Source organism: Festucalex cinctus, chromosome 6 (assembly GCF_051991245.1).
Source record: "Festucalex cinctus isolate MCC-2025b chromosome 6, RoL_Fcin_1.0, whole genome shotgun sequence".
NCBI lineage: Eukaryota > Metazoa > Chordata > Actinopteri > Syngnathiformes > Syngnathidae > Festucalex > Festucalex cinctus.
This window is the reverse complement of record NC_135416.1, coordinates 1,837,383-1,849,893: the sequence shown is the minus strand read 5'-3', so window position 1 is coordinate 1,849,893 and position 12,511 is coordinate 1,837,383. Positions and strand designations below refer to the sequence as shown.

Below are 12,511 nucleotides of genomic sequence, written 5' to 3'. Positions count from 1 at the left end.
CGAGTGGCGGTAGACACACATAACATTTTTGAGTTATGAACATGTTTCCCCAATTGTCGCGTAAGCCCAATTTTTAGTTACAATCAAGCTTCAGTTAGCCAGTCTACACCACAATTTTACTCAATTATCCAAAACTTTCCACATCCATGTTTGTTTTCTGGGAACTATGCACCGACACCTCCCACCGTTAGACTTTTTAAACACCGCAGTTGAAATAACACAACAAGCAAGCTGTTTTTGTCATTTTTCGAGATATCCTTGGAAGAAAACCCAACCCCGATTATTCCAACCGAACGGCCCTTCATTTCGGATTCAGCAATGAAATGAAACGCTAACGCCGCGTCGTGTTGGTGTGTTTGCAGGTGCGGTGCGAGCCTCCAGCATCTTTCCCATCATGAGCGTGATCCTACTATTCATGGGGGGGCTCTGCATCGCCGCCAGCGAGTTCTACAAGTCCCGTCACAACATCATCCTCAGCGCCGGCATCCTCTTTGTCTCCGCAGGTAACACCCTTATTGTTTGTTTGTTTTTTTATTCATAGTAAAATTGTATTGTTACGATTATGAACTGATGTTCTCATGATGATAAAACAATGCTAATACTGGAAGAAGCCCGCCACTTCATATCCCACTAGAAAATTGCCAAATTCGGTACATATCGTGTCATACGTGTCTTTGGTACTTTTCACAAAAGAAATGTACTACAATGAAAGGGTGCAAAAAAAAAAAAATGATTATGAATCCATTATTTTGGAACCCTTCACAACTTTTGACAATGGAAAAGTAGGATGTACCTAAACGAGCTTCATATCCCAATAGAGAATTACCAAATTCGGTACATAAATACGTGTCTTTGGTACTTTTCAAAGCATCTTCAAAAGAAATGTACTACAATGAAAGGGTGAAAAAAATGGTTATGGGTCCGTTATTTTGGTACCTTTCACAATTTTTGACAGTATGAAAAGTATGATGTACCTAAACGAGCTTCATATCCCAATAGAGAATTGCCAAATTCGGTACATATAGTTTCATACGTGTCTTTGGTACTTTTCAAAGCTTTTGCAAAAGAAATGTACTACAATGAAAGGGTGAAAAAAATGGTGATGGATCCATTATTTTGGAACCTTTCACAACTGTTGACAATGGAAAAGTAGGATGTACCTAAAACGAGCTTCATATCCCAATAGAGAATTGCCAAATTCGGTACATATCGTTTCATACGTGTCTTTGGTACTTTTCACAAAAGAAATGTACTACAATGAAAGGGTGCAAAAAAATGGTTATGGATGCGTTGGTTTGGAATCTTTCACAACTTTTGACATCGGAAGTGTACTTTAGGTTGACCCAAACCGCGCTTCGTACGCCAATGAGAAACTGCCAAGAAATGAGTTTGCATCCGTGAAGTTAGTGCCATTCACAATTTTGGAACATGTAAATGAAATTAGCTAAACCAACTTTCATATCACAATGAAAGTGTGCCAAATGCGGTTCCAGCGGTGCCTTTCACCATTTTTGACAATGGAAATGTTCGATGAACCAAACCGATGCTTCGCACCCAACTGAAAGGGTGCAGGTTGTTTTGGTACCTTCAACAATGAAGTGTAAGCAGAACCAAAAAAAAAAAGGCTAATAATAATAATAATGATGATGATAGTGATGATGAAATAAGTGGGGTAAAGTGTGAGAAGTGTGATTGAGACGTATCTGAGCAAAAAAAAAAAAAAAGGATCAGGGACACCTTATTTTTAGCGTCTAATCCCAGTGGCTCCTCTTAGCCGAGCAACAGGGGCGAGAGAGGCAGACATCGAGGGCGAGAAAGAAAATCAGAGAGAGAGAGAGAGAGCAAAAGCATAACTTAGAAGGGTTAGCGCGAGCTATCTATCTGGTGCAGCCCACTGGGCCGCGGCCTAGAACCAGACCGCAGAAGAATCTCACAACATGGCCGCCTTCACGTGCCCTCCTCCGTCTTTCCGAATTGGTGTGGAGGCAATGCTGGCCCAATTTACCACCTAGTGGTCAGTGGGTGTTTGTGTTGGAATATGACGTGCGGTTTGGTTGAACATACCTTTAAAGGTGTCAAAATTTGTGAAAGGCACCAAAAATCATCGGTCTTAACAATTTATGAAATCCTTTCGTTGAGCAATTTTCGTTCATTTTTTCATGTACTCCATTTCCATTGTTGAAATTTGTAAAAAAGGCGCCAAAATCATAATCCATACCAACTTTTGGCACCATTTCGTTGTGATATGAAGCACAGTTGGGTACATCTTACGTTTCCATTGTCAAAGGTTGCGACAGGTACCAAAATAATTGGTCCCTACCAACCGTTTGCCTACAAAAGAGGGTGGTACGGCCTCTCATAAGCGGCGAATGTGAAGAGGACAAACTCTGGTTTGTCTTCTTCATCCATCTTTCCATTCATATCCTATCTCTTTGTCTTTTCCGGGTCACGGGTAAGCTGTAGTCTCATCCCAGCTGTCAACATTTGTCTTTTTCTATCTGTCTGTCCGCTTTTTTGCCCATGCATCTATTTTTGTCAAGGGCGCAAAAGCACAGATGACCAAAATAGAGGATGGAGAGCTTTTTTTTTTTGAACATCCGACAGTGGCACAAAGGAAAATCAGCGACAATGTCAGGCAAGGATGGGGTTGAACCGCTCCAGTTTGAACCCCACAGAGGGCATGATGGGAAAAGCTCAAAGAAAACGACGGGGAAAAACTGCTTCTGGAAATGTGTGGTCCATCATTTTTTATTTGCTTTTTCTGAGTAACAAAAACTGTAGATGATCAGGATGGTTTGATTTCTTGCCGATCTATCATCCATCTATCATTTGATTTTGCGACCCTGCTTCTCTTGGTAAAAATGGAGAGTTTTGGAAAGGAAATCCTGATGATTCTGGTCTTAGTAGGTGGGATAGTGATCGGGTGACACAATAGCAAGGCCACACAGTTGTACGGCCAGTGGATGGATGGATGGATGGATGGATGGATTCTTAACTCCTATGAGACCCTACAGCCGTCCTTCGTACCCCAACAAGAGGGTGTCAAACGATAGATATGTATCAGTTATTTTGGTATCTTTCCTACATTTTGACAATGGAAGAAATGTACGCTAAACCAAACAGCTTTTTACCATGAAAGTGTGCCAAACGTTGGTGTGAATCAGTTGTTTTGGTCGCTTTCACAACTTTCGACAGTGGAAAAGTAAGGTGACCTAAACAGCGCAGTGTAACCCAACAAAAGGCTGCCAAAAGTTGAGTGTGATTTTGGTCCCTTTTACAACTTTTGAGAATGGAAATATAAGATGAACCAAACTGAGCTTGAGTGGGGAAGAGAAAAAAAAAAGTGTCTCAACTCTATGGTCCCCTCTTAGAATCCAGTTTTGCCACAGGTTCCAGGTAGCACTTTTGTAGTTAATCCGGGTGGAGGAGTTCCAGACATCGGTACATTCCTGTTTAATTTCCAGTGGACGTCTCAGGGTTTGTAGCACGTTGTCAGACCTAAGCGATGCAGCCAATTCATTTCCAAAGGGTCAGCCAAGGTATTTGACTTTTTAAAAACTGCCGAATGCGTCAGGAGACTTCCACTCTAAAACCAAAAGTACTAATGTACTCAAGATTGATATCTAATCTTTGCGATCCATCTGTGAGCAAAACGTCAAGGATGCAATGACTTTGGTCACTTATGACCATGTTTCTTGAGAGTGTTTTACCACTTTCTTAGAGCATCTATCGTCTGTTCTTAGAATCCAATTTTTACTTGGGTTGTAAATTGCGGATTCCATGCTGATCCACGTGAAAATGTTCCAGGGATACAAAAGGTCATATCTAATTTCCAGTGGAAGACTCAGGGTCATAACACTTTGTCAGACCTAAATAATGGTGCAGGTAGTTAGCCAAATAAATACCAAAATGTCAGCCAATGTGCTTGACTCTAGAGTAGGTACAAAGATCGATAGCCTCTCTAACCTCGGCGATTCATCGGTGAGCCAAAATCAGCGAGGCTTCAGTCAGTCAAGTCCATGCAGTCCACACAAACAGCTCATCGGGCCAATTCTGAGGACGATTGTCACCTGTTGACTTAAGGCCCAATAATCGAATGTCTCTCAAGATTAGCCTGACTCATTATCCAGTGGTGATTTTTTTTCTCTGACAATGGAAATGTAAGATGAACCGAACGATGCCTTGAACCCCTGCGAAAGGGTGCCAAAAACTAGCTAAGATAATTGATTTTGTTACCTTTTACATCTTTGGAGAAAGGAAACATAAGATGAAGCACATCGGTGTTTGTACGGTTGGTATGGCTCTGTGATTTTGGGACCTTTCACAGCTTTTGACAATGGAAAGACGAAGAAGAATATGGCCCCAATGAAATAATCTAAATTGTGCTTCACAGTGGTAAATTGGTTCTTCCCTATAATCCGTCTTGGAATCCGTTTTTTTTTTTTGAGGGTTCCAAGCTCTAGATTTCTTGCTAATCCATGTCAGCACGGAAATATACATTATAATTAATATTTAATGAAGTCTCAGGGTCATAGTACATTGTCTAACTTAAATGCTAGCATAGCAAGACAACTAATCAAAAAGGATAAGCCAAGGTATTCGACGTTAAATGTTTGCCTATCTAAAACCAAAAAGGTACTTGTGGTATCTAAACGGTGAAACGAACATCAGCAAGGATAGGGACTTTGTCCCCTTTAGCCCCCTCTTACCAAAGGCCCAATGATATGATCGAAGGTCTCTAGAAATTAGCCCGAACCAGGGGTAGGCAACCCTGGTCCTTGAAAGCCGCGGTCGTGCGTGTTTTAGATGTCTCCCTCCTCCAACACAGGTGATTTTAAATGATCATGTCATCAGCAAGCTCAGGAGAAGCCTGATAAGGATCCCCACCTGTGATGGAGGAGGGAGACATCTAAAACATGTAGCTCTCGAGGACCAGGGTTGCCTAGCCCTGGCCTTGAACGATTATCCTATGGCAGTGGTGTCCAAACTCGGTCCTCGAGGGCCGGCGTCCTACAGGTTTTGGATGTGTCCTTGCTCCAAAACTTGCAGGACGCCGGCCCTCGAGGACCGAGTTTGGACACCACTGTCCTATGGAGTGGTGATTTTGGCAGCTTTTGACAATGGAACTGTATCGTACAATGCAATTCACACACTTCATAGGGTCAATAGAAGAATGACAAAACTTGGTACGGATCAGTTATTTTGGTACCGTTTACAATTTTCCCACGATGTAAATGTAAGATGAACCAAATCAAACTTGCTCCCTGTCCATTCTTAGGGTCCTTTTTTTTTTTTACCGAGGGTTAGTTAATCCACATGGAAGGGTTCCAGGGATATAGACATTCATGCTGAAATTCCAGGGGATGTTTCAGGGTCACTGCACATTATCAGACCTATGACGGCGTAGGTAGTAGCGAGCCAACTCATCCCAAAGGGTCAGCCAAGCTATTTGACTCTTGAGGTTGTCACTCTAAAACCAAAAAGGTGCTCGTTTAAAGATTGATATCTCATCGGTGCTCATCAAATGTCATCAAGGGTACTGTGACTTTGGCCGTGTAGCGTCCAAGCTTTTTATTGGCCTCATTTGATCTCTGTTTTTTTCCCCCCCGCTGCCTTAGGCTTGAGCAACATCATCGGCATCATCGTGTACATATCAGCCAACGCCGGCGACCCTTCCAAGAGCGACTCCAAGAAGAACAGCTACTCCTACGGCTGGTCCTTCTACTTTGGCGCGCTCTCCTTCATCATGGCCGAGATGGTGGGCGTGCTGGCCGTGCACATGTTCATCGACCGCCACCGGGAGTTGCGTGTGGGCGTGCGGGCCGCCGACTACCTCCAGGGCGCAGCCATCACGCGCATCCCCAGCTACCGCTACCGCTACCGGCGCCGCTCGCGCTCCTCGTCCCGCTCCACCGACCCGTCGCACTCGCGCGACGCCTCGCCGGTGGGCCTCAAGGCCTTCGGGACGCTGCCCTCCACCGAGCTGTCCATGTATACGCTGCCCAAGGGCCAGACGGGCACGCCCACGGCCACCTATAACTCAACGGAGAGGGACCACAACTTCCTGCAGGTCCACAACTGCATCCAGAAAGACCTGAAAGACTCCAGCAACCCCGCCAATCGACGCACCACGCCCGTATGAAACTGACAAGACACTTCGAAAAAGGCGACTTCGGGGAAGGGGAGGGGGGTGTTGCGGGAAAAAGTCTAACGAAGAGTCTGGCACTTTGGTTTCTGTTTGACAGAAGCGGGGGGAAAAAATGCATACAAGCAAAAGAAACAAGCATGATTTTTCCCATCTACCCTTGTTTATCAATTTGATGTTTGTAAAGATTTGAAGGGGTATGGGTGGGCGGGGTTAAAAAGAGGGATCTGGGGATGGTCTGTCCAATCCAAAAGCCAACTTTATATTTTTTACTCTTCCACGGTCTGGTGAAAAATGGGCTTTGCCCCCAACCTCCCCTGACAATCCCCAGTTTGTCTCTTTAGTTTCTCTATCTTCCCGATGTTTGATTTGCATAAATACTGTGAACCACTGCGGTGTACGATTTTAGCAGGGAGAACTTCAGAGGCCGCAAAAAAAAGCAAAAAACAAAAAAAAGCAAACATGTATTGATGATATATATTAAACATACGAACATACGAGTATACTTGTTAATACATCATGACCAGACTTTCCTGGTGTAACCCAAAAAAATAAATAAATAAAAATTAAGTAGCGATGCTAAGAGAGATGCTAACGTAAACAAACCCAGATGAGACATTTGTCCGGGAAAAATGCTTTGTGTCGGTTCGTAATACCGCATTTTTTTACAGCAAAAAAAAAAAGACAAACTTTTGGCCTTGCCAAACAACTGGCTGCCATCTTTGTTCAGGAACAATGAACCGCTGGGGGTGGGGGGCGGGCGGGGTGAACTTCTGAGCCGATGAATGAAGAGACAACTGTGGACAATGCGACAGACAACATGGAGTCCCGAAAAACAATTTAAAAAAAAAACAAAAACAAGAAGAAAAAAAAATGAATTTACATGCATGCAAATCCAAATCATCCAATCTGCTTTTAAGGAACCTCTTGTTTTTGAACAATGATGCCATATAAAAGGCAGCGGGCGTGACAAAATAGAACTTAATGTTACAGTACTGTGTCTTTATTTTACGTTTTATTTCTTGATTTTTAAAAAAAAATAATAATAAATTGAGTGGACCATTTAGGGGCCAGAGGCCTCATGACGCTTCCGATAAAAAGAGTAAGTTTTGATGAGCTTTTCATTTTCATCCTTTAAGTTTTTATTTCCCAACTCACACAGCCTTATTAATATCATTATTATTATTAGTCTTATTTCATCTCATATTTGAGTTTTCTTTTCTTGTTCTTTGGTTCTTGCGTTGTGTTGTTGTAAATGACAATTTAAAAGAAAACAGACACAAAAAAAAAATACTGAACAAGCGTAATGTCTTTCAAGGTGCCAAAACTGAATGATTTTGAACTTGGATGCATCAAGTCCTGATGATGAATAAACATTGAACCCCCCTGTAGGGAACACAACGTGTTGTCTGCGTGGTCTTAAAAAAAAAAAAAAAAAAAAAAAGAGAGAAAAAACAGTCAAATGAGAACACAAGACCATTTGTTGCCACATTGCCTACAAATGTCAAAAAGCATCAGTTTTTCACTTTAGTTTTTTTTACCATAATGCTGTGCTGAAAAGTGGGCCAGTTACTGCCTTTAAGAAGTCAAATTTAAGACTTTAAAGTTCAATTTTAAGGCCACTTTGACTCAAATTATGACTAACGACAATTGTGTTTAACACATCTTTTTTTTTTTTTTTGGAGAGAGAGCGAGCTCAGTATTGTTCATTCGGCAGTCTTACCGATTCAACATGTCATCATCATTGCTCTCTTTAACTCTTTGACTACCAAACATTATCCAAAAAAACCCCGCAACGGTGCCAGCCGATTTGGAGCATTTTCACTCATCTTTCAAAGCAAACAGAATATTGTGCGGTATGACGACATAAATATGGTGGATACCATATGAAAGATTGGATTCCATTCTTTCACGAGAAAAAAAAAGTATGTTTCTAACTTATTCCGTTCTTTAGTAATCACCATTTGAAATGAGGTCATTTGAGTGACATAAGCAAAAATACAAAAATATTCAGAGAAAAACAAGATTTTTGTGAAAAGATCATTTTTTTTTTGCACAACAGTGACTTTGACACTAATATTTTTGGTTTAGTGACAAGGCAGTGCAGCATAAGACATTGTGCTGACCATTGAGAAAAAAAAAACCCCGTAATAAACGTAAATTAATGTTTTTGGCGGCATTCATTAGTATTTTAGAATACGTTATTAAACGTTTTTGGCAGTCAAAGAGTTAATTTTTGTGCTCATTAAATCACCTGAAACCCAATAAAAATCCCATGCCCTTCGACTTAACCGGATACTTCAGAGTCCCGCCAGAGTCGTGACGTTGTCAGGAGACCAGAGGAAGGATCAAAGGAAAGGAAGATGAAGCAAAGTGGAAATCCAGCCCAACCAGAGGGTTACACAACCAAAATCTTTCACCCCAAACATGATTTTTTATTTATTTTTTTTAACGCATCTTTGGCATTTGTTAGACCAATGAACACTGTTTAAAGTACGACGGGAATTGCGACAGTGTGGGTTGAAAATTTCAATGACTGTATCAAACCAAACAAAATCGCATCTTCCGGAATTCAAAATTAAGATGTTTAAGATGTTTGGTATGGCTATGCAGCAATGTTGCATCTCAAATTTATGGCCATTTTAAGAGCTTTGAGTACTTTTTTTTTTTTTTAAGGATAATTGATGCTTTCATGACGGAAGCTCTAATTTAAGGCAGCTTACGGATGCATGTCCCAGGTTAATGTGTGACTGTTTTGATGACGGCAACCATCAAATAACGTTTTCCGTGGCGGAAACCGGTTTGTTTTGAAGCTAATCTCTTTCTTCCGCCATCTCCGATTTCTCCGCCTGTAAGCGGCAGGCGCCCTCAGCTGCGGAATAAAAAAAAATGTCAGCGCGGGCTTCCTCTTCTTGCGGCCTGCTGCATTGTACGCCTCCCGTCTCGGCCTCGGCCCACTCGCTCTCCCCCGATGCAATGATCACAGCGGCGGCATGTCTCTCTGCAGTGCTGCTGTGATCAGAGCAGAAGGGGGGGAGGAGGGTAGAAGTGGGGGGGGCGGGGGTGTTCTTTGCAGGCGGCTGCAGCCCAGAGAGGATGACTCAAACACTGCTCCACACTGCCCACCACTGGAGCGGAGGCTCAAGAACGTCATCAAAGTACTGTATTTTCAAGCCACGTCTCATTCGTTCTTTCCATTTTTAAGATGGCAATCGAAACATTGGAAAAACAAAAAGTCAGTTCTTCCTCTGTGAATGCTGACTAGTACAACACAAAGCAGACTGTCACGTCTACATTTTTTTTTTTTCTTTGAAACTTGATAGAAAACCGAATCCATGCTTCAAACCCTAATTCAAAACCCTGACGTGAAAAACTAACTGAGGCGAGAAACAATTACTTGAAACTCTCACCCAGACTTGAAAGTTTGAAAGCCCGACCTCGAACCTTTGGCTGGAACTTCTTTTTTTATAAACTGGAATTTGTTCAACTCCCTCTTTTTCATATTACTAAATATGTATCTGAATACTCATGTAACCAATGCACAAATGAACAAGTACACGACTTGACCAGCGCACGATCAGCACTGAAACCATTTGAGTATTTTTCACCTTTTCATGGGACAAACAATGTCGTCAGTGTTAAGTCGGCTTGTCATGTCTCAGCTGGACGAGCAGCTGATTTAATAAAGAAAAGTCTCCCAAAAGCAATAAGCGGCAAGCAGCCCACACTTGCTGTTGGCACCTTATTAAAAATATTCCATATTTGTGACTCACGATTTTCTACCGCTCCACGGATGGCTGCTGTTTTTTTTGGTTTTGTTTTTACTGCTAATTAGTGTGATGTGCATAGTGGGCTCTACATAAATGCTGTATATATGGAACCTCATTGGTCCAATTTGTAGACTTCTTCAGCACATCTCACGAGACCTTAATTTAATAAGCATGTCAGGATTTATATTGTGCTTTGTTTTTTTTCCTTTGGCATTATCTGACATGTATTCCAAGAGGAGATTCTGTTAAGTTATTAAAAAGTGCCTAACTTCTTTTTGCACTAAAACAAGGAACAGGAAACGAGTGAGGGCCTATCCCTGGATTAAAACCCATTCAGTGCCATTGACGGCTATACACGTCAAAGTAGGGCTGTGCAATTAATTGAAATTCAATTATAATTTCAATTATTACACTCCACAATTACAAAATCAGCATAATCGCAAAGTGAAAAGATTATCGAGTTGTTTCAATTTATACATTTGCACCTTTTTTTTAAAATTTTAAAATATTTATATTTAAATTTGAAAGTATGTCACACAGAAGTGACATCATCTCGCAGCAGCCAATAGAAAAGCACCTTCAGATGACGTTGCTCCTATGGTGTTTTTTACATATTGTGCACAAGTAATATACATAAAAAATGTTTTAAAAAATTCGTAATACTAATACTGAAACTAACTAAAACTAAGCATTTGCTAAAGAACTAAACTAATAAAAACTAACAGAACCACCCAGAAAACTAATAAAAACTAACTAAAATGAAAAATTCCAAACTCTAATAACCATACTGCCATATTACAAATAAATTCTTTTATATACTGTAGCATTTTTCTAAATATTCGAAAGCACAAATAAATTATTTGTACAATTTTTAGGACTAAACACAATTTCTCTTCATAACATTATGTGGCCCTTGCGTCATTCGGATTTTCTGTATGTGGCCCTCAAATGAAAAAGTTTGGACACCCCTGCATTAGGTCCTTCCTTGTCATATGGAAAAAGTTGCGTTTACTCCATGAGAGATTCTGGTAGTGACTGGCCCATCATAGGGATAAGCATGAACACAGAGCAGAAAAAAATATATTCGACATATTATTATTATTTTTTAATTAGTATTCATATCAAAATATTATTTACGTGTTTGTGTATGTTCTTGTGCGTCTAGCCTGGACTCAGCTTCTGTATGGCCTCTTTGCGTTCCTGGTAGAGAGTGTGAAAGGCCCGGGCTAAGCTGAGGAGCGGGGCGTCACAGTTCTCCATCTCCTTCTGCAACAGACGTGACGTGTCAACCAACACTGCCACAACATCAGGTACACATCTGCATTCAGATGCCGTACAATACAAAATGGCTTCATTATGAATGTAAGAACTGTTTGTAATATGTTGATTCAGATTAGATGTTACAGATGAACCTCGTGATGAGCGTGCACTCACAGCAGAGGTCTCGTGGTACTCCAGTCCCTGGCTTTGGGCCCACTTCTGGGCCTCAGCCGTTTGCACCTCCCTCCTGGCTGACAGGTCACACTTGTTGCCCACCAGAACCCCTGGCACAAACAAACATGTAACGCTACTTCAAAACACTGCCACATTTATCTACTTTGGTTTCTATACTGTGATTGGTTAACAACATGGGCTGTATTTTCATGCCTAATATAAGTCTGGTGCAAGGCGCGGTCAAAATCTGCGCAGGGGCAGGCTAGATGAAGTACTGGTATCTGCACAGACACATACAACCCTGCAGCAATTAAAAAAATAATAATAAAGTGTTTTGCCCAGTTGTGGATGTAAACACTCCAATCAAAGCAGCTCCTCAAATTCCCTTTAAATTTGTCAGGTCATGATGCGCAAAGAACGTTTATAAGGACCTGCAAGCAGACCTCCCAAGGTGGATGCTATAAATTGGCCACACAGAGTACAGATATGAAAAGTGGGCACTTGGATCGTACATGTCCATGTGTGACCACTCCTAACCCTGTTTGAAACCATTCGCTGTATTAAAAACTTAATTTGAAACTCCTAGATGTGTTTGAAACTTTTGCCTTAGCTTAAACCCTAAACTGTGTTTGTAACCCTAACTTTTAAACTTAACCTTGGGTTGAAGCTCTTATCTACCTGTCACTAAAGCCTAAATTAAAATCCTAACCCATGCTTGAAACCCTAACTTGAAACCTTACTTTAAAATGCCACACTTGAAGACTATCTTTGAAAGCCTGCATTAAAATCCAAGCTTGAAAGCCTAACATTTGGTTTAAAACCCTCGTTCTAAAACTTTACCAGGAAGGTGGAGACCCCTGCAGTGGGCGCGGACCCTCTCCATCCAGCGACCGCAGTTGTCGAAGGAGCGCCGACTGGTCAGGTCAAACACCAGGCACAGCAGAGACGGCTCCCCCCACTGCACAGAGAGGACGGACAATCACATTATCGGAATGAAAAAGATCTGAAATAGCATTAGCCTGTTGTCTGTGTTTGTGTCTCACCATTTTCTCATTGGCTTCCACCAAGGATTCCTTCCCTGCAGAGTCAATGATGTAAAGCTCCTGTAAGCAAGAACACATTTTGGTTCACATTTTTCAGCTTATTGTCAAAGCGTATCTCA

At 41.5% G+C, this 12,511-nt stretch overlaps 2 protein-coding genes across 4 annotated transcripts in view; one reads left to right on the top strand and one right to left on the bottom strand.

Annotated features, from left to right (window-relative positions):
* cacng2b (calcium channel, voltage-dependent, gamma subunit 2b) overlaps window positions 1–7,546 on the top strand; it is a 31,898-nt gene extending 24,352 nt beyond the window's left edge. For both annotated transcript variants that reach the window (XM_077523412.1, XM_077523411.1), the window contains 2 exons: window positions 363–503; window positions 5,619–7,546. In XM_077523412.1, the coding sequence (XP_077379538.1) occupies window positions 363–503; window positions 5,619–6,142 (665 nt within the window). In that variant the 3' untranslated portion in view covers window positions 6,143–7,546. The remainder of the gene's footprint in view (window positions 1–362; window positions 504–5,618) is intronic.
* The window catches only part of ift27 (intraflagellar transport 27 homolog (Chlamydomonas)), a 42,226-nt gene that overhangs the window by 23,609 nt on the left and 6,106 nt on the right, over window positions 1–12,511 (bottom strand). The window contains exons 4-7 of one of the 2 annotated variants that reach the window (XM_077523417.1): window positions 12,393–12,452; window positions 12,190–12,307; window positions 11,350–11,459; window positions 11,053–11,181 (exon numbers count right to left, since the gene is read on the bottom strand). In XM_077523417.1, coding sequence (XP_077379543.1) covers window positions 11,077–11,181; window positions 11,350–11,459; window positions 12,190–12,307; window positions 12,393–12,452 — 393 coding nt within the window. In that variant the 3' untranslated portion in view covers window positions 11,053–11,076. Of the gene's footprint in view, window positions 1–10,994; window positions 11,182–11,349; window positions 11,460–12,189; window positions 12,308–12,392; window positions 12,453–12,511 lie in introns of those variants that run through there. The other variant, XM_077523415.1, reaches the window with a different exon arrangement.